Source organism: Bubalus kerabau, chromosome 22, assembly GCF_029407905.1.
Source record: "Bubalus kerabau isolate K-KA32 ecotype Philippines breed swamp buffalo chromosome 22, PCC_UOA_SB_1v2, whole genome shotgun sequence".
Classification (NCBI taxonomy): Eukaryota; Metazoa; Chordata; class Mammalia; order Artiodactyla; family Bovidae; genus Bubalus; species Bubalus kerabau.
In genome coordinates, this window is record NC_073645.1 from 39,349,743 (window position 1) to 39,375,621 (window position 25,879).

The window sequence follows — 25,879 nt, forward strand, 5'->3', positions numbered from 1 at the left end:
AGGGAATGGTAACCCACTCCAGTATTCTTGCCTGGAGAATCCCATGGACAGAGGAGCCTACGGTCCATGGGGTCGCAAAGAGTCGGACACGACTTAGTGACTAAACAACAATAAAGCACTTGATAGGAAATCTCACCACATTTGCACACACACTCTGAGAAGCAGGTACTGCATTATCCCCATTTCACAGATAAGGAAACTGAGCTTTAGAAGGTTCATCGATTGCCTGAAAGTGAAGTGAAGTGTAGTCACTCAGTCGTGTCCCACTCTTTGTGACCCGATAGACTATAGCCTATCAGGCTCCTCTGTCTGTGGGATTTCCCAGGCAAGACTACTGGAGGGGGTTGCCATTTCCTTCTCCAGAGGATCTTCCCAACCCAGGGATCGAACCCTGGTCTCCCACATTGTAGGCAGACACTTTACTGTCTGAGCCACCAGGGAAGTCCTTTGCCTGAGGTCACACAGAGAGAGACCTGGATCTCCTCCATCACAAACATCCTGTAAGTCAGTGCCTCTTGCCAAGGAGGCATGCTGGAGGTTTCCAACATACTCTCTAGGCGCTTTCCCAAACCAACTAAGTCAGAATTAAACCAATGACTTTACAGACCAGGAACCTGGAGCCCAGAGATCAGAAGCGGCTTGCCCAAAGTGGCATGGTGAGATTAGGCCAAGCAGGGCCAGAATCCAGGAAAAGACCTGCCTACTAAGTACCATTCATCTGCTCATTGGACGATTCCCTCTCCCCTCCCCCAGAGCCTGCCCCCAAGTCTCCATAGTGACAAGTGACTGGGGCTAGCCCCTGCCCCTCTGATGCTTACCTCATCACGTGGATGCATTCTGGCTCCTTGGTGAAGCTGTAGGCATAGCCGCTGGACGTGGTCCCAAAGTCGATGGCCACCACCACAAGAAACGTCTGCTGCTCAGAGACGTTCGGGTCGGCATCATTCTGCAGATACACCAAGTGGGGTACAGGGCGTGGGTGGGGGCAGTCAAGGCCAGCTTTCTGGAAGGTTCCACCCTGCCCTGCTGTGCACCCACTGCAGACAGGACATTCCATGTTTGGTTCAAGTCTGCCACGTGGTGAGCCCTGGGGAGAGGACAGGCCTGCCTCCTGTCCACGCGCCCCCCTGACCAACTCAGGGAGAAATGGAAGGTCCTCCTGAGTGGAGGGCCAGGCCAGGTCACTGGGGAGGTCACCTGCCTACACGTGCGCACCACATCCTTTATCAACCATGCGTGAACGTGGCAAATTACAGAAACGCTTCCATTTGAACCAGAAGCCCAGTGGTTCCCCGAGTGACACCGTCTTCCCCCCACTGGCCTCCCCCAGGCCCTACACAGACCTCCAGACCCCGCTCAGCTGTGCCCTGTGTACCTTCCAGGTGACCCCTCCATCTGCCTGGGTGCGTGGGGCAGGGGTGTAGGGCTCAGCATACCAGGAGCCTTGCCCAGTCCCACCACGGTCAGCCATGTGACCCTTGGGGCCCAGAGCCTTTCCTCATCTGTCACGTGAGTAGGTCAAGTCATTCCAGATTTCCCCCAAAAATTTTAAAGCAGTGTAGACTTCCTTTTTAACACCCACAGAACTTCAAATTATACCAGTCAACTTGGGACCGAAGAGTATTGATTGGTTAGAGCAGGGGGTGAGAGCCCCACCTACCTGGCCTTTCGTCACACTGCGCCCCATGCCCTTAGGTGACTCTGAAGCTTTTCCAGGGAACCCTCAGGGTACAGAGTTTGAAAACCACAGGACCCGGCTCTTCGGTGCCCAAGCCTCTCAGTTTTCCCAAGCCTGAGGGAGTTCCAGAACGCAGGCCTTTCCATGGAAGCCAGGACAGTGCCAGGAAAACCAGGACAAGCTGGCGTCCCTCCTTAGCGATGGCTCTGAAGTTCTCAGCAGTGTCTTCTTTGCAGGTCTGAGCAGCTTGTATAAAACCACCCTTCCCTCCAGGTACTTCTCTCTGGTTGGCTATGTGTAAGTGCCTTGAACAGCTGCCCCACAATATCCATCTGGGGCAGCGTGGGAACCAATGTGCAGTCTCCAGCGCCCCCCTCCCGCCACCCCCGCCACCCCCACACCACCCAGGTCTACTCTCCCGGGCAAGCTGATACGGAAGCAGCTACAGCCACAGCTTTTGGTCACAGCACTTAACTGCACTGGAAAAACCACTGCTTTTCACTGATTCGCCCACCGGCTAGATGTGGCTGCATCCTCCCAAGAGGGTGCCCCGCAGTCTCTGAGCCCTGAGTCTTTAAAGAGCTGCTCCCCCCTGCCCGCTCATGTTATCCACACCCAGGCCAATGGCTGCAGAAGCACCAGCCACACCACAGAAAGCCTTTTCTGACCCAGAGTAGGGAAAGCCGACTCAGAAAGCAAAGGTAATCAGCACATACATTCCCCCCTCCCCACCCCACACACACATACACGCTTCTTACCACAATGTGGGAAGGGGACAGAGGTGTTATTCCTGTATCCCCCAGGCTCCGGGCCGGAGACGAATATGCAGACGTGGGGGCTGTTTCTGAAAGGAAAGACAAGCGCATCCTGAGAGGTGGTGCAGGCTGAGCTGGAGAGCTGAAATGAGGACTGCATGGCTTTGCTCCTGCAGGGAGTGTTCTCGTTCTTGGAAAGCCAGCTAACATGGGGCCAGGCTGAACTCCACCCAGAACGGTAGGGTATCTGATCTGGTTGCCCTATATTTGGTATTTAAAACTTGAACAAATGAGACGCTCCTCTTCTCCCAGTGACCACCAAGCCTCTCACTAAGTGCAGTCAAGCTCTCAGCACTTAGCACAGAGGCTGTCCAGTCCCTAAACCTACCTTCTTTAGAGCCATTCTCAACCCAGGCACCAGTATATGGACCAGAGAAGACTGTAGCCCCCCTGAGATGATGTGCAAATTTTGTGTTCATTTTCTTGGAAGGTCATCCACAGCCTTCAGGTTTCCAAAGGGTTTTGGGACCCCACCCAAGATTAATAACCCTAATCACCAGAATAGAGGACAGGGGTTCAACTTCCAGAAAGAACTTCTTTGCTTAGTAGAGACATCACCTCCTCCCTCCTTCCTTCACGAGGCCCTGCCAGAACACAGGGAACTCATCTCGCTTCAGCGATGCTGAAGGATTTGGACATTCAATAAGAAAAACCACAGCAGAAAGACATATAGATTAGCGTTCCTGGGCCCACAGTCAGGGTCCCACATCAGACAGAGGTCAAAAGAGAGAAAAGCCAGGAGCGAGGCAGCCTGAACATCATTTGGTTGATTCCCCTGCTGCTCTTACAATTACTCAGGCAACTTCTGAAACCCTGCCAGAGCCCCGTGGCTCTCCCCCAGGGATGAGTTCCCAAGGGGGAGTCGCCCCTGGCCCTGGTCAGTGCTGGAAGCTCCATCCCCTCTCCCTGCCCACTGCCCAGGACTGGGAGCCTGCAGGGCAAGCAAACAAGGATGGTGGGCTCCCCTGTAGAGGTGATGGCCAGGCTCTTGGCATCGACAAGTCCCAGGTACCATCCAAGGAGTTCTGCAAATACTGCTCCATTCAGTATATAGACTAATTACCTGCTGGGAAAAAATGAGTAATTTGCTACAACAATATGTGGTCAAGGAAACCCAGAGTCTATGAGGTATCTGAGAAAGACCTGTCTGCTTCTGGGGAGGCACCAGGAGTGGCTCCATCTGCATCTGCTGCCAAATCACTTTGGTTAATCCCACGCGCTTACTGATTTCTTTTCCTGCTTGGTGAGAACTCAAACAGCATCATTACAGTGGGTGCCAAACGAGTTGAGGGAATAAAAGGAATCATGAAAGAGGGAATGTGAAGCCTCGAATCTGCACAGCCACCTCCCCACTCTGCAAGCATCTGTTCCCTCTCCTCCCGATGAGGCTCAGTTCCAACCTTTGGGAGAAAGGCGCAGAAGCAAGTTAAGTACAGAGACCAAAAATCAATCTGTGGGGGAAAGGACTTAAACAGACATTTCTTCAGAGAAGATATGCTAATGGTCGATAAGCACGTGAAAGATGCTTAACTCATTAGTCATTAGAGAAATGCACTCATTAGTCAATAGGGAAATCTAAACCATATGAGATACTGCTTCACACTCACTAGGATGGCTATATATTTTTTTAAAATAAATAGCAAATGCTAGAAAGAATGTGGAAATATCGAAACCCCTGTATATATCTTGTGGGAATGCAAAATGGTACAGCCGCTGTGATAAACAGTTTGGTAGTTTCTTAAAATGTGAGATATAGTCTTACCATAGACCCATTCCTTTCCTAGGAATTCCACTCCTGAGTATCTACCCAAAAGAACTGAAAACAAGGATGCTTGTATGTACACATTCACTGCAGCATTATTTACAAAAACCAAAAAGTGAAAACCACCCAAGTATACATCAACAGATAAATGGATAACAAAAATACGGTATATCCATTCAATGGATTATTATTCGGCTGTAAAAAGGAATGCAATTCTTATAGATGATACACCAGGGATGAACTAGAAAAAATTATGCTAAATGAAATAAGCTGGACACAAAAGGACAAATATCACCTCGTATTCAGAACAGGTAAATGAAATATAGATAGCCAATACAAAAACAGAATAGGCAAATTCATAGAGACAGTAGATTAGAGGTAGTCAGGGGCTGAGGGAGCAAAGATGGATGGGGAATACAAAATTTCGATTCTGGATGATGAAAAAGTTTTAGAAAGAGTAGTAATGGTTACACAACATTGTAAATGTATTGATGCCACTGATTTGCACACCTTCAAATGGTTAAAATGGAAAATTTTATGTTATATATACTTTACCACAATAAAAAAATTATTTTAAAAAAATCAACTTGCTCATCTGAGAGAGGAAGCAGTTTCAAGTTCTACTAGCATCCTGGCTCAATGCTCTTGAAAAGAAAATGGAGACATAAGCCTGGCTCCTGGACCAGCCCACAAACTTCAGCTTCCTTGCTCATCACCCAGCACAGGGTACCTCCTTCCATAAAAGCAGGGGAAGCTCAGCATCTCTACTAGTGAAAAGTCTACCCTGCCCCCACCACCCCTGGGGCAGGTGGCATCAGAGAGATGCCATCCTGTACCGGGAGCCACCCTCTCTCCACCTGCTACCTGGAAGGCCTGGGGCCATGTGTCCACATTTGCACAGAAGGTCTTGGAGGAAACCAAATGTCTAATTGCCCAGAAAATCTGGTGTTGGCAATTAGCAAACAAGCTATTATCAGCAGACAAACTATCCACCCCGCTGACTGCTTGGTTCTAATTATCCCATCACTCAGCCCTTCTCAGAGCATGGCCCACTGACTTGTAAAAGAACATGTGTTGGGCCGCACCCAGAACACATGCCTTGGGCCCCAGGAGGACTCCAGGATATGTGAGGACAAGAATCAAGGATTTTTTTGGTTCTCCCTGTACCTCCTTCTATCTCCCTCCCACCCTGCCTCTGGTTCAGTAGAAATAAATCATTTGACATGATCGCTCAGCCAGGCCTAGAGGCAATTGAACATCATGGCTGTTCTCCATTAGAAATTAAAATGCAGCTACATTGTGTGATGATTTAAAACTGATTTGCATGGAAAGTATGGAGGAGTAAGATCTTTATAGACATTTGCATATGAAGCACGCCAATATCTGTAGCTCTATAGATCCCAAATCAACGATAATTCACCAGTTTGTGTGCATCGATCCGCCACAGGAATATACAGAGTCTGCAGTGACGACTTTGTTCTCAAGTTAAGATTTCTTTATTTAACTATTTAATATGTCAAAGGGGTGCTCAAAAATTCTTAGGGAAAAGAATACGGAAATGACTACTTTAGCCCCTGAGGGATGTGTTAAGTTTTCTGGTGTGCTAATAATCCCAACCAATCTTTTTTTTTTAATGTATTTCTTTTTAATTTGAGGATAATTGCTTTACAATGTTTGTGAATTTCTGCCATATATCAACATGAATCAGCCATAGGTATGTCTCCTCCCTCTTGAACCTCCCTCCCACCTCCCATCGCATCACACCTCGTTAGGTTGTCACAGAGCACTGGGTTTGAGCTCCCTGTGGCACACAGCAAATTTCCACTGGCTACCTATGCTTCAATGCCAACCAATCTTGAGAGCTTTCATTTAATATGTGATTTAAAAGAAACACAACAGGGTCAATGGAATATTATCTGTTGTTCTATGGATAATTGGCAGATCTAAGCTAATAGTACCCACTCCAGTACTCTTGCCTGGAGAATCCCATGGATGGAGGAGCCTGGTGGGCTGCAGTCCATGGGGTCGCTAAGAGTCGGACACGACTGAGCCACTTCACTCTCACTTTTCACTTTCATGCACTGGAGAAGGAAATAGCAACCCACTCCAGTGTTCTTGCCTGGAGAATCCCAGGGACGGGGGAGCCTGGTGGGCTGCCATCTCTGGGGTTGCACAGAGTCGGACACGACTGAAACGACTTAGCAGCAGCAGCAGCAGCAGGAGAGAGTTAATAACATGGAATGTCTAATGTACAAGGTACGTGCTGTGTGTTCTGGCTACCACTTAAACCTGGGCCATTATCTACAGTAAGAAATACCAACTGTCATTAATTGTGACCCTGTTTATGCTTCTCTGTAAAGCCTATATAATAACATCTGCCCTGAGACGATCCCCACCTACATGATATTCCAGTTCAGTATACACGGAGTAACTCTGGCATTTCAAGAGCAGATGAGAAAGGCAATGCTGAAAGCCTGAAAAGAATAGAGAGTTTTAGAGTGCAGGCTTGGAAGAGAGAAAGGAAACTGATGAAAAGAAAACTGATGCCCATCTGCAAAGGTAGGGATAAGGGCTGGTAAAACAGATTAAAGAAAAAATGCTTTACCAGAAGTGTGGTCCAGGGCAGAGCTGAGGCATCTGGGAGTTCTAAGAAATACCTACTCCACTGTTTCAACTAGATTAAACAGATCCTCAAAGCATCTTCCATTTCAAGCACTAAGTACCCTGAAATGCAGTAACATAGAGGGATTTGATGATTTCACATCATGGAATCAGAAAAACACAGAATATTTCAAGAATGCGAAGTATCAGCCACAGAATTAAGCAGAGGAGGAAGAGACCGGAAGCTTTCTTCCACCAGAAAATAATCCTCAGGTCTTTTTGACATTAGTCATAGATGATTTACCATTACTTAGGTCATTTACCTACTGTGCATCTTTTTTCATTTAGTGATTATAAAAATAAATCTGAGTTTTCCTCTAGAGCTTGTTATGCAGAGTGAAGCAAGTCACAAAGAGAAAAACAAGTGTCATGTATTAATGCGTATATATGGAATCTAGACAGATGGTACTGATAAGCCTATTCGCAGGGCAGGAACAGAGACTCAGACATAGACAATGGACTTATGGACAGAGCCAGGGCAGGACAGGGTGGGACGAACTGAGAGAGTAACACTGAAATACTGATATATACATTACCATATATAAAATAGGTAGCTAATGGGAAGCTGCGTATAACACAGGGAGCTCAACCCGCTGCTCTGTGACAATCTGGAGGGCGTGAATGGGGTGGGAAGGAGGGTCAAGAAGGAGGGGACATATGCATACCTATGGCTGATTCATGCTGATGTATCTCAGGAACCAACACAATATTGTAATACAATGATCCTCCAATTAAAAATAATTTTTTTAAAAAAGAAAAATAATAAAAGAGTACCTGTAACATTTTAAATAAACAAACACGGGTGTTCCTAAGTTCACTCTTAACTTGTGACTCAGCCCCCAAAACATTCTTCAACCAAGTCATTTAACAGTCTTATGGACTCTGTTGGAGAGGGAGAGGATGGGAAGATTTGGGAGAATGGCATTGAAACATGTATAATATCATGTATGAAACGAGTTGCCAGTCCAGGTTCTATGCACGATACTGGATGCTTGGGGCTGGTGCACTTGGACGACCCAGAGAGATGGTATGGGGAGAGAGGAGGGAGGAGGGTTCAGGATGGGGAACACATGTATACCTGTGGCAGATCCATTTTGATATTTGGCAAAACTAATACAGTTATGTAAAGTTTAAAAATAAAATAAAATTAAAAAAAAAAAAAAAAAAAAAAATTTTTGCAGCAAAGAGGAATATATAAATAAATGAAAATATTTATGCAGCCAAGTAGAGGATATCAATAAGTAAAAATTGGACTCAACCAACAAGTCTCCTGCCATAGGATTTTTTAGACTCCAAAGCAGGTAATAGAGGAGGAACTAGTTGAACTTGTGAGGTTAATACTCATCACTTGCCTTAACGGTGTAATAATTAAAATACAGGCTTCATCAGAGTTCCTGCTATAAAATGCGAGACATGTAAAAGCCAGACACCTTTTTATTTGCTCCTGGCTCTAATGGCTTTAATCAAAGCAGACGCTCCTAAAATAAAAAATAGTCGACAAAAGAACCTCAGGGACAGCCATAATTCATGAATGTGCTTGTTGTTCTCTGCTGGAGACATTAGTCAGCAAATGGCCGTGAGCAGAATCGTGGACTTTCTGAGATACATTAAATTGATCCTGCTCCATAAATACATTTTAAAGGATGAAGACAGAACCATTAGGCTGATGTTATTTTACAAGGCTCCAGGCTCATGCAAAACGACAGGTGGTCTCAAACAATGGTGACTCCCCAGATTTTTCAAACAGGCCTCCTTGCTAGCTTTCAGATTTATGTTCTATCACACAAATGCTGAATTTCCAAAGGATTTTTAAAATTTAGTCCTTATGATGTCTAAAAACACAATATATATGCTCATTTCTTTTCTCCTGATAACAGTGAGACAACGGGTATTTGCTGACAATTGCCTAAAATCAGGCTCTTTGAAAAAAAGCTCTCCCTTTCTCTTTCCTTATATTTCCTCCTTGTAGTATCATCTTTGACAATTGATCAGTTCAAGGTCATGTGTAGGTTACTGGCAAATACCTTTTAAGAAGGAAAATAAAAATTTTTTATTACCCTGTAACAGACTGCATGGCTAGCTGAACTAATGCATTATTACCGTAAACTCAACTTCCATTTCAGTAAATAATTTATGGGTTTTTTTTTTTTTAATCACCATGGTTGATGTTCAGAGTAAATGGAAATTTTATTGGTGTGAACCAGGAGACCCTCCGAGCTTCAAAGAACACTGAGTGTAAAATAGCTTCTCTCTAAATGCTAAATAATAATTATAGAAATAAGCATTTATAGTGGCAGAAAAAACAGCATTAGGCAGTGGGAGCCTGCATCAACCCATCCTGACACTGAGCAGCATTTTCCAGTTACCCTTCCCCTCACTAAATGGTTGAGGAGATGAGATGCCCCAGTGAGAAAGACCTGGACAGTGAGGTTTCCCCAGAGGCAGTGAGATCCCCAAGTTCCTGCAACCTCAGACCACGAGTGGGACACAGTTCATAATTTCTCTCTTAACCACAAGTTCACAGGCACATGTGTGTCCAGCCAGCTGCTGTGGGGAGGTGAGGAAATGCTTTATAAACCAACAAGCTTTCCTATTAATTTTCATAAATTATATGCAGCAACCTCACAGCCCCTGCCCACTGGGACCCAGCATTTGGAGAGGCTCCACCAGATCACCCCATACACAGTATTAAGATACTTTTGTCCACTTGGCTTCTCTTTCACAGACTCTGGGCTCATCTGGGCAAAGCCATGCCTTCTTTATCTCTGATTCTTCAGCTCATGACTTGTTACAGGCACTCAGTATATGTTGGATGGATAAATGGTTGAATAGATGGACATGTGGAAGAATGGATGGACGGATGGATGGGTGGGTGGGTGGTTAGGGGGTATATGAGTGGTTAGGTGGGTGGGTGGGTGAGTAGGGGGTATATGAGTGGTTAGGTGGGTGGGTGGGTGAGTAGATGGCTGAGTGGGTGGATGGATAGATGGATGACTGGGTGGGTAGATAGATGGATGGATAGATGGGTGGTTGTGTGGGTAGATGGATGGATGGGTGGATAAATGGGTGGGTAGACAGATGGGTGGATGGATGGGTGGATGGATATTTCTGTGTGCCCAAAAGTGGACTCAGTGACTATCTATAGACTTAGAGGGCCATTGACGTCTTTCCAATTGAGGCATCAAACATCCCCTCTCCTGGGTCAGGATATTAGTAATTAACATGCCTAGTTACCCCCAACAATGTAGGCATACATGTGTGCATGTGTGACGAAATCCATCTCTCCTCATATGTCCCCTCTGGTCAATGCAACCACCATAGCTCCCAGAAGGGAGATCTAGCTTGCTCCTTCCCTTCTCACTGCACTCCCAACCTCTGTCATTCCTACTTCTTAGCATCTCTCACAGTCAGCCTTCCTCTGCAACCTCACCATCACAATGTTGGTCCAGAGCCTGCTGACCCTTATCAGGGTTCCGGCACCACCTCTCTCAGTCTCCCCACTCTGAGTCTGTCCATCCAAGTCAGGATTCCCTGCAGTCAGAGGCACCTGGTCAGAGCTGAGGTCTGCTCACATTACTTGACCAGGCTAGGGCCTTCTGTTCCCACCCCCCACAGGATAAATCTAGCATGTAGCTCGCACCCGGGCCTTTAAAAGTCCACCCCACCACCCTCTGCAGCCTCATCTCCCTCCATCGCCCTCAGCCCTGACCCCATCTAGTCCTTTCACAGACTCTGAAACACGTGTGCTCTATCCAGCCTCCCGACCTTTGCACATACTGTTCCCCTGCCTGGAGTGCACCCCACTTCCACCCCATCCTCCTGGGAACTCCCCCTCCGAAAGTCAGTCCCCTCTGTTTGTGGGAGAAGAGATTTCTCTGTTCTCTCTGAACAGAGGAGAGAGGAGCTTGCTCATCAGCACCTGGAGACTGACCGGCTAAACCCAGACTCGTGGACACACTGAGGACAACAGCCAGTTTTCATCAGGAAATAAGTTTCAAGGAAAATACACAAGAAGGAAGGAGGGGAAACTATAGATCAGAGGGTCTCAAACTCTGAGCTGCATCAGAGTCACCTGGACCACTTATTAAAACATATGTGCAGACCCCTCTCCCCTCAAAGTTTCTACTCCAGTGGGTCTGGGGATGCTGAGTAAAGGCATTTCTAATGAGTCAGCAGGCCATCTGGATCAGCCCCAGAAATAGACTGCCATAGCTTAAAAGAAAGACAAAACAACTCCAGTCACTGCAATGCTTGGGGCTTTATTGGACCATAATTCAGAGGAACAACAAAATTTAAAAGACAACTGGAAATGTCAAGACTGACCAGACACCGATAACACGAAGAAATTACTGCTAATGGTGGAATTATGTAATTTTTAAGAGTAGTTATCCACTAGCGAACCATTCTGAAATATTTACAGATGAAACAACACGATATCTGGGATGTTCATCAAAATAAGGGGAGGGACAGAGATTAAACGATATTGGCCACAAACTGATAATGATCGAACCTGGTGACAGATTCATGGGGGACTGAATACATTATTTGCCCTCCTTCTGTACGCTTTAAACTTTGATAAAAGAGTAGGTGTTTTCATATACCAGTTTCATGTCCATCTGCCTCCTGCTGAGAGAGTGCGATTGATGTTTTTCTTATGCTGTGTTATCAGTGAAAGCACCTGGCCCATATACAGTAGGTGCTGCAGACATTTGTCAAGTGAATGAACAAGTGAGTAAGAATATATGTTCATTTAAACCTAAATATGTGGACTTTAAAGGCCTAGGAAGGTTTCTGACCTGGGTCACCAGTGGGTGAGGGGTACAGGTCCAGGTGGTTTCTCAGGAGCTGGGCCTGTGGGGACAGCCCTTGAAGGAGTCAATTTCAGCAGGTGCCACCAGACCCCCTTGCAGGCGGCAAAGCAGACGTCCGGCCACCAGCTGAGCGGCTCCCACTCTGAGGCGCGCTCCCGCCCAGCTTCAGATACAAGGCCCTCTGAGGCTGAAATAAGTTCTGCAAACTCAGGGTCTCAGAGGAGGCAGGGGGCTGCCCCACACACACTTCTGGATCCCTCCATGCTCTGAGAAATCAAGAGCCGCCCCTGTAGACAGGCAGGGTTTCTCCAAGCCCAGGACACACCCTCTGAGCTGTGTTCAGACTCGCTGGGCTCCCAGGCCTCTGTGAAGGCCTTGGCATCTCCTCCCTCCGCCTGAGAAATGGCCAGCAGCAATGCCAATGTCAGATGTCACCCTGTGACCCTTTGTGCTAAAAGAACAAATGCCAGAAAGGGAGGGGGTGTCCCGCGGGGATGGGCTGCAGGCAGAGTGTCCTCCATGTTCAGGCAGAGCAGTCAGCTTGGGCCACAGGCTCGAGGGCCATGTCTCCCCAGAATCAGGGCAGTTTGAGAACAGGAGCAACACTTAAGTTGGCTCCTTGGCCGCCGTTCTCAGAGGAAAGTAAGGAAGCAAAATGGCTCCCGGTGAGGGTGCAGAACACGGCGCAGCAGGTGGAGAGCCTGGACGCCGGCTTGTGAGCCTGGAGAAACTACTTCACCTCTCAGGCACATCTTCTCTCCGTGAAGTGGGAATTCAGGTTCTCAGGGCCTCTGTCACTACTATTTCAATGAACAAAGGAGGTAAACCCTTGGAAATAGATAACAACCGTCACTCACCATTAGCTGAATTCCTTCATGGAGTCAGATATTTATGTCTGGTTTTGTTTTTTTTTTAATTTAGGCTATTTTGCAAGTTTATTAAACTCAAATTAATTTGAAATTATTAGAATACAAACTCAGAAATCTATTAGGAAAGCTGTCATGGTCGGCGCTCACTGAATGCGAGCTTCATGCCATGCTAAGAGCAGTTTTTAAAGGTGGCTTAGATGGTAAAGAACCTGCCTGCAATGCAGGAGACCCCGGGTTTGATTCTTGGGTCAGGAAGATTCCCTGGAGAAGGGAATGGCTACCCACTCCAGTATTCTTGCCTGGAGAACTGCATGGACAGAGAGCCTTGAGGGCTACAGTCCATGGGGTTGCAAAGAGCCGGACACGACTGAGTGACTAACACTTTCACTATATGGGCTTCTCTGTAGCTCAGCTGGTAAAGAATCTGCCTGCAATGCAGGAGACCCTGGTTCCATTCCTGGGTAGGGAAGATCCTCTGGAGAAGGGATAGGCTACCCACACCAGTACTCTTAGGCTTCCCTGGTGGCTCAGCTGGTAAAGAATCTCCCTGCAGTGCAGGAGACCTGGCTTCAATCCCTGGTTTGGGAAGATCCCCTGGAGAAGGGAACAGCTATCCACTCCAGTATTCTGGCCTGGAGAATTCCATGGGCTATATAGTCCATGGGGTCACAAAGAGTTGGACATGACTAGTGACTTTCAAGAGTTTTACAAGTGTTTCTGGAGGAAGCCTAGGCTTCTCAAGTGGTAAAAAACAAAAACAAACAAAAAAAAAAACCCTGCCTGCCAATGCAGGAGACATAAAAAATGCGGGTTCAATCTCTGGGTAGGGCAGATCCCCTGGAGGAGGGTATGGCAATCCACTCTAGTATTCTTGCCTGGAGAATCCCATGGACAGAGGAGTCTGGTTAGCTACAGTCAGTGGGGTCCACAGAGTTGGACACTACTGAAGCAACTTAGCACACACGCCTGGAGGAAGCCTGCTGTTTAGGGGGCTGGAGGTACTGTCATTATTCCCACTCAATGGATGAGAAACTAACGGTCTAAAAGGTTAAGAAAGAAGCCCGCACTGTTCGGATGCAGCCCAGATGAATTCAGAGCTCACCACCTCCGAGTCTGCACCCCTGCACCGTACCCAGTACCAGGCCCCACACAGGTACTGTTTCTCTTGAAAGCTGAAATTACGAGAGAGGTGTTACCATTAATCCCGATTTCGGAAGCAGGGGAAGTCAGGGGGTCACAATCACAGGGCACCTCCAAGCCCCAGCAGCTGTCTCTGCCTCCAGGCTCAGAAGACTGTGTGGTTTGCCCTTCCTTGGGCTCTGTAGCCTCAAGGGGCTCTCCACTTCAAAAATCATAATTCTTCAAATGCAAATACCAGGGTGGGAGGAGCTATGATAACACAGAGGTTCAGAGTCAGGAAAGTCTGGCCTCAAGTCCTAGTACGGCTGCTTCCCTGGGACATGCCCTGAAATGAGCTACTGAGCCTCTTCAAACCTCAGTTTTCTCACCTGGAAAATAGAGAGGGGAGGGATCATGATGATGGTGATACATTTTGAGGATCACTGCCAAATAAAGCATGAATAAATGAAATAATGTCTACAAAGCCTGGCGCATGGCATGTGCCTAAGTGATAAAAGTGAAAGTCGCTCAGTCATGTCCGACTCTTTGCGACCCAATGGACTATACCGTCCATGAAATTCTCCAGGTCAGAATACTGGAGTGGGTAGCCTTTCCCTTCTCCAGGGGATCTTCCCAACCCAGGGATTAAACTCAGGTCTCCCACATTGCTCTCCCGCATTGCAGGCAGATTCTTTACCAGCTGAGCCACCAGAGAAGCCCAAGAATACTGGAGTGGGTAGCCTATCCCTTCTCCAGCAGACCCAGGAATCGAACCGGGGTGTCCTGCATTGCAAGCAGAGTCTTTACCAACTGAGCTATCAGGGAAGCTCTACCTAGATGGTATTTATTATCCTTTCCACCATCATCATCAAATAGGTCCAACAGCTGTTAAGAAAAAACAGCCATGTTCTTATACCAGGGGACAGGCAGAGGCTTCACTTATGCACAAGGGCAGCAAATGCATTTCCTTTACATCAGGCTTCTCTGGGCTCGTTAATCAAGGATAAAATGTCTCACCAGACAGAAACTTGGCAAACAGAACCTTCAGGAAAGCTCTTAATGATGGGAAACATGAGGGCTTTGCTGCCATGGGTTAGTGAGACTGTCTGGCCCTGACTTCCCGCTCAGGCCATCTGCTCATCTCAGGGGCACTTTCAGAATAACCAAGGAGAACTTGGGGAGCCACGTGGTCCTTTTCACTTGGCAATTAAACTCAGGCCTTCTTGGCCTCTGATGGGTTGGCCAAAAACTTCATTCGGACTTTTTGTGACATCTCACAGAGAGACCCAAACAGACTTTTTAACCAACCTAATACATCCGCTGGATCATGGAAAAAGCAAGAGAGTTCCAGAAAAACATCTACTTCTGCTTTATTGACTATGCCAAAGCCTTTGACTGTGTGAATCACAATAAACTGTGGAAAATTCTGAAAGAGATGGGAATACCTGACCCCTGACCTGCCTCTTGAGAAATCTGTATGCAGGTCAGGAAGCAACAGTTAGAACTGGACATGGAACAACAGACTGGTTCCAAATAGGAAAAGGAGTACGTCAAGGCTGTATATCATCACCCTGCTTATTTAACTTATATGCAGAGTACATCATGAGAAACGCTGGACTGGAAGAAGCACAAGCTGGAATCAAGATTGCTGGGAGAAATATCAATAACCTCCGATATGCAGATGACACCACCCTTATGGCAGAAAGTGAAGAGGAACTAAAAAGCCTCTTGATGAAAATGAAAGTGGAGAATGAAAAAGTTGGCTTAAAGCTCAACATTCAGAAAATGAAGATCATGGCATCCAGTCCCATCACTTCATGGCAAATAGATGGGGAAACAGTCGAAACAGTGTCAGACTTTATTTTTTTGGGCTCCAAAATCACTGCAGATGGTGACTGCAGCCAAGAAATTAAAAGACGCTTACTCCTTGGAAGGAAAGTTATGACCAACCTAGATAGCATATTCAAAAGCAGAGACATTACTTTGCCAACAAAGGTCCGTCTAGTCAAGGCTATGGTTTTTCCTGTGGTCATGTGTGTATGTGAGAGTTGGACTGTGAAGAAGGCTGAGTGCCGAAGAATTGATGCTTTTGAACTGTGGTGTTGAAGAAGACTCTTGACAGTCCCTTGGACTGCAAGGAGATCCAACCAGGCCATTCTGAAGGAGATCAGCCCTGGGATTTCTTTGGAAGGAATAATGCTAAAGCTGAAACTCCAGTACTTTGGTCACCTCATGCGAAGAGTTGACTCATTGGAAAAGACTCTGATGCTGGGAGGGATTGCGGGCAGGAGGAGAAGGGGATGACAGAGGATGAGATGGCTGGATGGCATCAATGACTCAATGGACATGAGTCTGAGTTAACTCTGGGAGTTGGCGATGGACAGGGAGGCCTGGCATGCTGCAGTTCATGGGGTCACAAAGAGTCAGACACGACTGAGCGACTGAACTGAACTGAACTGAATACAACGAAGCACATTTTTGAATTGACCAGGTTAAAAAAAGAATGACTCTCCCACCAAGGAAAAGATTCCATTTGCCTGGGCACCTGGAAGGCTAGGGTTTAGACTTCCCCAGTTTCTATTGTGAACAGCCTTGGGACAGCTCAACCCACAGAGGCCATGGCACAGCGGGCACTGACTCTACTGAGACTAAAGCCAGGGGCAATGGCACTCCAGCTTGTTGGTCTCCCCTGGACAGGCATCATTCACCTCCCAGACACTCACCTTCTGTCCCTGGGGAAGGAAGAAGAGGGAGAAACAGAATAGGGGGTAAGGGTTGAAGAGACAGACAGCTGGTTCACTCCCTTTAGCTGAACCCTCTGATATAGAGAACTGTGCCACTTCCAGGCAGGAGGATTGCCCTTAGCCCATTTGCTCCCCAAACCAGAACCCAAGCACTAACCTGCTGCACTCTGGATTTATGCACCTTACACACCCCTCTAAGGAGTGTATTGATAAAACAAAATGTCCCCAAACAGCGGCACAGTTTGTGCCCTGCACAAAGGCACCCACCTTGGGGGAAATCTCTCTAGCAGGACTACATCCACCCCTGGGCAGGGGTGCCATTTTCTTACCACAAAGGGGCCTTCCCAAGCCATGCACTGAAGAGCTATATTGCCCAGAATGAACACCTTATTCTAATTTTTGCACTCAGAGCAGATCTTTTTCTAATTCACCTAAAAGCACTATGAAAGGCAGCCATGGCACTTTACTATCAAAAAAGGGACGGAAATGCCTGGAAAGGTACTGAATTCTGCATCACTAGGGGAGTTCAAGTGGAAACCAGGTAACCATTTCTCCATAGAAGAGCAACAGAGGGTCAGAAAGAGAGAACGTGGGACTGGGGAGGAGCAGACACCAGGCTGTATGGATTAAGGCATTCAACCAAGATTCACTGCGCACAGGACTCACTACCCGCTGGGAGCTGCAGAAGTTCTGCGGCACTGCCGTGAAGTTCAGGAGTGTTGGACCTGTGGGGACTGGTTCAAATCCCAGCTCAGTTACTTACTCATCTGTGTGTACAGCTGCATCCACTAAGGCGATTCAGTTGTGTCTGACTCTTTGCGACCCTAGGACTATAGCTCACCAGGCTCCTCTGTCCATGGGATTCTCCAGGCAGGAATACTGGAGTGGGTTGCCAGGGGATCTTCCCTATCCAAGGATCGAGCCCATGTCTCCTGTGGCTCCTGCATTGCAGGCAGATTGTGTACCACCGAACCACCAGAGAAGCCCCTCCCTTCTTAACTAAACACCAATTTTATATGACTGGGGGGGAGGAGTGACTCTTCCCAAGATCCAGGGTAGATCCTGAGTAGTCTGAACCAACCATGGAAACCCCTTTTTCCTTCCAATGATGGATGTGGGAATGGGTTTGTGACTCACCATTCTGGCTGATGGAGCATGAAGGGAAGTTTGCTTGAAGCATGAAGCTTGGAGCATGAAAGAGGCTCCTGGGAAAGAAATGCCCTGACCCTCAAGTGAGCCCGAGGCCAGCACCTGTGGCTGCCATCTTGCCACCAGCCCAAGATGCAGCCAGCGTAGAAAGAACCTCCATTTATTCTTCAGGGGGCGTCTATGAGCTGCTGAATACCTGCTTTGGAGCCCACTAGACCTCTGAATTTCCCATTCATGGTGACAACTGATTTCCTCCTCTAGAAACAAGATAAAGTCAGGTTTTCCATGCTTTGCAGCTAAAAATTGATTCATAGTGTGCAAGCTTGAACAAATAACTTCCCTGTGGCTCAGTTTTCCTTCCGTATTAAACAGAGATAATAATAATTCTTCCTGGAATTAATAAGAATTCAATAAGAATAATGCAGGTCAAGGTCTTAACTAGTGTTATTATTATTCCTTATGGTGTCTCATTTTATCTTTACAAACAACCCAGCGAGGTAAGAAATAGGTAGTTATTAGTCCCATTTAACAGCAGAGGAAACCAAGGCAGAGAGAGGGTAAGCATATCCCCCAAATCTCATAGCTAGTAAGTACCTGTCTCCAATGCCCAAGCTCCTTCTTTCCACCATCTTCCGGTCCTGAGGCTCCATGACCCTAGGACTGGCCCAAACCTGTATCATTGGTAACTTGCAGCAAAGAGCAGTGAAAACTCAGAGCTCTGTGTGGAGAATGGGAATTCGGTGGAGGGATTGCTAGTGGGTATGAGTTTCTTTTGGGCTTCCCAGATGGTGCTAGTGGTAAAGAATCTGTGTGCCAATGCAGGAGACCTAAGAGACAAGGTTCGATTCCTGGATCAGGAGGATTCCCTGGAGATGGAAATGGCAACCCACTCCACTATTCTTGCCTGGAGAATCCCATGGACAGAGGGGCTTGGCGCACATGACTGAAATAACTGAGCACGCACACATGAGTTTCTTTGGGGGTGAAGAAAATGCTCTGGAATTTGATAGCAGGGATGGTTGCACAACCTTGTGAATATACTAAAACCATTGAATTGTTTCAAAGGTGGATTTTATAATATGTGAGTTACATCCCAATTAAAAAAAACTCAGAGAGCTGTAGGAAACCACCTTGTAAGGACTACTGTCCCCTAGCCAGCCTGCCCTCAGGAGCACAGCCCTCCTTCCTGGGTGGCATCAGCTGCTCAGCCACCCTGACTGCTGCTCTCTCCCTGGATGGAGGCCAACCTTTCTGACAAGGCAGGGTTCAGCAATTCTCCCGGGATGCCTGCTGACTACAGCCAAGCCGGGGGCAACAGCTGGCACTAGTCTGTCCCCAGACACCCCGCTCTTTAGCAACATAAGAATGTGGGCACAGAGCGGGGTCAGCGCCCCAGGTCACCGGCTGTGTCTACACTTTTCCCCTAGATGCTCTGAAGCCGGCTGGCTAGACTCCCAAGGGACAGGCATTCTGACAGAGAACTGCAGACAGAGGGCTTGCTGACGCTTCCCCTCAGATAAGCAGTTTCAAGGGATAGAATAAACAGCAGGAGAAGTGCCCGATATCCTGCAGCCACACTAACCCTTGACAGGAGTCACAGCCTCGTCTTAGCAAGAGGGTCAAGTGCACCAGAGTGAAAACAGTCTTCTGTTAATTATTCACAAGCGCCTGTGGCCTGGGCCTGGGTCCTGGGCCGAGCAGTACTCAGGAGTCTGTCTGAGAAATTCCTGCTTCCAAAATATAAAGGAAAAGAGAAGAGACAGACCACAAAAGGGCTCAAAAGAGCCCCTGTGGAGGTCCAGCATGGCCCATCCACTGCAGCCTAAAGCAGGGCTTTCAAGGAGGCAACCAGATGCCCTCCAGCACAGGCAGCCTGGCACCCACCCATCACAGACCACCCCTCACATGCTGGGTGAAGACTTCATGTCAGCTGGAGGGAGAGAAAGTCCTACCAGAGATTTTTAAAGACTAAGTGTAAACTCCCGAATTCTTATTTTATACAAAAGTTTCACATGGATTGACATTCTCACAAAGATGGAATCAGTAAACTGGAACTTCGACTTTGCTAAATTAAGTTTACATGGCACAATTTCAAGAGTAACTATGCTTGAAAAGAGTTAAAATAGAATATCTAACTTCTAGAGCAGTCATGGGAGATTAAAAGGAAAAAGAAGAAGAATGAAAAACTAGTGGACAATTCCCCTAGGACAGAATTTGCTCAGAAGTTTGTGCTAGTCGTTCAGTCGTGTCTGACTCTTTGCGACTGCATGAACTGTCTCCCAACAGGCTCCTCTGTCCATGGGATTCTCCAGGCAAGAATACTGGAGTGGGTTGCTATTCCCTTCTCTGAGGGATCTTCCCGATCCAGGGATCGAACCCAGGTCTCCTGCACTGCAGGCAGACTCTTTACCATCTGAGTCACCAGGGAAGCCCCGAAGAATATAAAGACCAAAGAGTATATTCTTCTCCCAAAGAACATAAAGACCATCTTAGGGACTTTTCCCAAGAATGAGGCTTACTTACTTCCTCAGGCTACTCCACAGAGCAGCAGGAAACCCTAAGCCCCAGGACCCAGAGGGTCCCCCAGAGCACCCCAAGACCCACATAAGGCCGAGCAGCTATGATGACCTGGCAGAGCCTTCCCACCGAGACACCAGAGCCTGCTCCTGTCCCAGACCAAGCAGGTGCTGACCACGGAACTTTGATCCATTTTCTCCTCCGAACTTAGAGCAAGTCAAATTACAATGAAAACAAAACAACAAAATTCCTGGTGTGAATCGCTACAGCAGGGTAGGAGGAAACACACCACAAACTCCTGCTAATCTCCGTACCGCCCCCCGCCCATCCCCACCATGTAGCAATGCAAACGTGAGTCCTTCCAAACCCTCTCCTGAGCTGAGGAGGGGATAGCAAGCATCAAAACCACGTGAATCCCAGGAAATAATACACATATTATGTTTAGGGGCCATGAGGAGGCCACACAGAGGGCCCCAGATGCCAAAACACTCAGCTCCAACTCGGGTGCCCACACCCTGGTGCACGCCTGGTATTTGGGCCACGTGGCTTCCCAGGATCCTGGGTTTCAATCTCTAGTGCCTGGGCAGGCAAGAACTGAGGGCTAAGGAATGGGACTTTGCACCCTGGCTGCTACCTATGGATGGCCAGCTGCCCAACCTCGGGCTTAGGAAGTCATCCCACCCTCCATAAGCCCAGAGAGGTGTTTCTTGGCTTTCCAATGCTGCCGCGCCCAGGGTCTGTCCCTCCCGGCACCCAGACCTGCTTGCTGCACTAAGTCTAACCGAACACCGTGATGGCTTCAGACTTCATCATTATCTTTTACAGCTCCGTCTGGAACTCAGTTAATCAGCGGCTACCTCCTCTTTGGAGCAGAATGGTCCAGATGCAAAGTGACCAGCTTGCCTCCCACTCCAGGCACATCCCCGCCCACTGAGCTGGAATGTCTCAGCACAGGGCAGTGACCTCCGGGAGGAGCCCACAGGAATGCCTGGTGCTGGGAAAGCGGCAGCTGGTCACGGGGACATCCACACAGCCCGTTCCCCCGCTCCGCCTTGTCTCCCTGCCCCTCTCTCTCCACAGACCTAATCCAGGAAGATCCCCAAGGTGTGGCCACAAGTCTGGGGACAGTCTGAGCTAGTGAACGAGAAGACTTCCAGAAATAACCGTGCAGCAGGGAAGCTGGCAGGGGCCACAGAGCATCACTTCAGCATCCCGGCAAGTCCATCAGCAGAGCAGACAAGGGCCCCAGCCCCCGTGTGTCTGCCCACACCCTCCCCTGCCCCAACCCCACTGGGCTGCCATTTGTCTTGTCCAGTGGTTACACATCACAGGAGTATATAATGTGTGAGGATCCGACTCTGAGTTCTCAGGCCACTGCAGAGCAAGTGATTTCCATTTAAATGTTATAATTAAGAACACTGGAAACTTCTATCTTGCTCATGAACTCTTTATTAGACACCATGATAAGTGCCATGGGGGACTGAGGTCGGAGGGGGCAGGCCCGGTATGGTGAGGTTCGACTGGCCTCTTGAAGGGCAAATTTGCTGAGTGAATGAGATGGGGGGAGGGAGCTCTAGGCAGAAGGAAGAGCACAAGCAATAACACAGCGGTGGAAAGCTTCCCAGAGGCCTTGCACCCTGCCTCCAGGCTGCACCCCTGGACTGCATCACAACCACCAATCTCATCAGGTTACCCCAGCCTCAGGTACCTGCCGTGGCTCTCCCCCACCTTTGTATCAGATCTAACTCTTTAACCAATCAGACAGCTCCATTAGCCCCTCGTCACTGCCTCCCCCATCAGGACAGCCCCCAGACAACCCCTGCACCAGTTGGGCTGTGTTCTCTGCCATCTGGGAAGCCATCTGCCATACCCCCAGCCCTCTTGTGCACCTGTGTGCAGGGAGAAAAGGCCCCACTAACCTTCCTGTAGGAGGAGCTGACCCTCGTGGCTGCCCTCCAACCAGGCACAGCTTTGAGCTACTCTTCCAGGGGTGGGAGACGGGATCAAGGTCACAGAGTTAGCTGGGCTGAAAAAGAACACCCGATTCCACCCTCACCAGCTCTGCCACCGACAGGACTCTGCCCTGGGCCTCAGTTTCCACAGCTGCAACCTGGGCTAATGACCACTCCCCATCACAGGGCTGTGTGGAGACCACTAGGGAAGGCCTGTGAGAGAATGCCAGCCCCAAGATGGGTGCGGAGCAGGAGTGTGTGTGTGCCAAGTCACTTCAGTCCTACCTGACTCTTTGCAACCCCATGGACTGTAGCCCACCAGGCTCCTCTGTCCATGGGATTCTCCAGGCAAGAACACTGGAGTGGGTTGCCATGCCCTCTTCCAGGGGATCATTCCCAACCCAGGGATCGGACCCACGTCTCTTATGTCTCATGCACTGGCAGACAGGTTCTTACCACTAGTGCCACCTGGGAAGCCCCAAGAAGCACAGGCACACCCATCATCCCCAGCGCCAGGGCACACACCTGCTGGCTGAGGTTCTCCACCTGAGAGCCACTAAGCCGCCTGCCCTGGGCCAGAGGAAGCCCTCCCCCACCACGTGCGCAGCCCAGAAACCACTGCAGGCAAGCGAGGTGGCCGGCCGGGCTGAGCCACACTTGTGCTTCACAGCCCAGCATTTCTGCTTGAGCTGACCATCCCCACCCTGTGACCCAGCAACTCCACCACCAGGACTCTACCCGAGAGACACGAGTCTGTGTACACATCCACCAAAGGATCTGTTCCAGAAGGTTCACAGCAGGCTTTTCATCATCGCCCAAACCCGGAAACAATCCAAACATCTGATCACAGGAGAACAGATGAACAAAGTGTGGTACAGCTGTGCACTGAAATACTACTCAGCAATCAAAGGGAGCAGAATCCAATGCACCCAGCAACATGAACAAATCTCAGAAGCACTGCATTGAATGGAAGACCTTGAATGTGAAAGAACAGATGCTCTAAGCTTCCAATCATATGAAGTTCAGGCACATGTAAGGTGAAAGGTGTCGTTAGAACAATGGTTAACTCACAGCAGAGATAGAGACTGGAATGGGGCATAAGGGAACCTTCTAGAATGATGAAGATGTCCTCCGTCTTGCCTAGCATGGCAGTTATGCAGTGTATCTGCCTCCTATTGCTGCTGTAATAAATTATCACAAACTCAGTGACTTCAAACCAGACAGTGCTGGAAGTAAGAAGTCTGACACAGGTCTCACCAGGCCAAAATCAAAGTGTCTACAGGACTACATTCCTCCTTCTGAAGGTTCCAGGGGAAAATCCATTCCGTTGCCTTTCCCAGCTTCTAGAGGATACCTGTGTTCCTTGGATTGTGTCCCCTGGCTCTAGCTTCAAAGCCAGCAGCATAGCACCTCCCAATCTCTGACTCTGACCCTCCTGCCTCTTTTATGTATAAGGACCCTTGGGGTTACACTGGGCCCACCCTGATAATCCAGGACAATGTCTCCTTCTCAAACCCCTTAATGGAATCACATCTGCAAAGTCCCTTTGGCCACGCAAGGTACCACATGTGAATGTCCCAGGGGAGTAGGACATGGACATCCTGAAGGGCCATCATTGGGCTCATCACAGGAGTATCAGTTCAGTTCAGTCACTCAGTTGTGTCTGACTCTTTGTGACCCTAAGGACTGTAGCATGCCAGGCCTCCCTGTCCATCACCAACTCCCAGAGCTTGCTCAAACTCATGTCCATTGAGTCGGTGATGCCATCCAACCATCTCATCCTCTTGTCCCCTTCTCCTCTTGCCTTCAATCTTGCCCAGCATCAGGGTCTTTTCCAGTGAGTCAGTTCTTGGCAACAAGTGGCCAAAGTATTGGAGCTTCAGCATCAGTCCTTCCAATGAATATTCAGGACTGATTTCCTTTAGGATTGACTGGTTTGATCTTCTTGCAGTCCAAGGGACTCTCAAGAGTCTTCTCCAACAGCACAGTTCAAAAGTGGCAATTCTTTGGCACTCAGCTTTCTTTACAGTCCAACTCTCACATCCATACATGACCACTACTTGTGTATACCACACAGGTATACGGTGTGTATATATATATGTATGTATGTGTGTGTTAAGGGGTAAAAACCCATGAACTGAACACTGAACATATGTAGGCTTACTGTATGTAAATTATACCAATAATAAAAATAAACAGCATACAAGAAGGACACCTGTAACCTGGGCTGTGGGTGTTACGTCCGGGGCATGGCATTGCTGGCACCATCTCACTTAATCTTCACACCTGCCCTGCATTATCAACTGCTTTCCAGAAACCGAGGCATGAGGAGATAGAAAACTTCGCTTGCAGCTGGAAGGAGAAAGACAACTTGAATGCAAGCTCTGTGTGCCCTCCAAGGTCACCGAAGACACCCAGGGATCTGGGGGGTGGAACTAAGGGGAGCGGTTGTCCTTTGATGTCCTTACTTACATGTGGGTACGAGAACATTCCCCTAACTCGGCTCTAAGGGAAACAATGCAAGTGGGGTGAGAAACGAAAACTCAAATAGGGACTGTGGAGGTGATGGGAGGCCCACGCTGGGGACCCAAGTGTGGTCCAAAGGGTCAGCGTGCTTTAACTCCACCCAACGGAAGAGTCAGAAATCCAGGTGGCTAGGTGACATCCCTCATGCATTCTACAACATTTTATTTATTTTTTTACTTTTGTTTGCGCTGGGTCTTTGTTGCTGCGTGCGGGCTTTCTCTAGTTGCAGCGAGTGGGGCCGACTCTCAAGTTGCAGTGTGCCGGCTTCTCACTGCGGTGGCTTCTCCTGTTGAGGAGCATGGGTTCCAGGGCCTGGGAGCTTCAGGAGCTGCAATAAGTGAACTCAGCAGTTGTGGCTCATGGGCTCCACAGGCTCAATAGTTGTGGCACATGGGCTTAGTTGCCCCATGGCATGTGGGATCTTCCCAGACCAGGGCTCAAACCTGTGTTCCCTGCATTGGCAGGTGGATTCTTAACCACTGGACTACCAGGGAAGTCCCTCTCCTTCATTTTAATTATAGGTGATGAATTCAAATGAATGAGCAAACCTTTGTCCGCAGGCCTCCAGCCTGCCACCTGGCGCACCCCACCGTGCCCCTCCTACCTGCTCCTCAAGGCTCACCAGCAAGCAGCAGCCTCATCCCCTAGAACTCTCTACAGGGCGTGGGCACCTGCGGGGAAACTGGCAGACGGACACAAAGCTTCTTCTATGAGAAGGGGCCTGACTGCTCCTAAGGGGGCCCACAAGGCTGCTGCAATGAGCCCTCCTGCATGGAGGCACACACTCCAGATGGGACAAGAGGCCCTGCTCCCCAGGTCCCTGCTGCTCCTGCCACTAAGGCACCCCCAGAAAGAAGGACCCTCAGGTGTATTTGCCTTTTTGCCAGATGCCCACCTGACAGCACCTTGCTATCTGGGCCCCGGGTGACCTGTGTCCAGGTTCAGACAGCTCCGCTGAGCCACCCACAGCCCAGGCCCTTCAGGCAGCACAGCCCTGAGCTCTAAGAACAGAGAGCTTGGTCACTTTTCCAGAACCCTCGCCCCTCAAGCTCATGCAGAGCCTGCACCAGGGCAGTGCCCAGCCCCTCCTGCTCCCTGGATGACTGGTGAAAGGGACCCCAGGGGTCTTGTGGAGCAGCTTTCTGGTGGCTGGAGGCAAAGCACATGAGGGAGTGTTAGAGAAATTATCCAGGACAAGGATATTTGAAGAATACAAAAATCCAAGTTCAGAAACCATCAGGTCCACTATCCGCTCTCTCCCCATGGAGCATTAACC

At 48.6% G+C, this 25,879-nt stretch overlaps 1 protein-coding gene across 1 annotated transcript in view; it reads right to left on the bottom strand.

Annotated features, from left to right (window-relative positions):
- The window catches only part of HSPA12A (heat shock protein family A (Hsp70) member 12A), a 77,926-nt gene that overhangs the window by 31,827 nt on the left and 20,220 nt on the right, over positions 1 to 25,879 (bottom strand). The window contains exons 2-3 of the mRNA XM_055559938.1: positions 2,437 to 2,522; positions 819 to 946 (exon numbers count right to left, since the gene is read on the bottom strand). Of these exons, the coding sequence (XP_055415913.1) occupies positions 819 to 946; positions 2,437 to 2,522 (214 nt within the window). The remainder of the gene's footprint in view (positions 1 to 818; positions 947 to 2,436; positions 2,523 to 25,879) is intronic.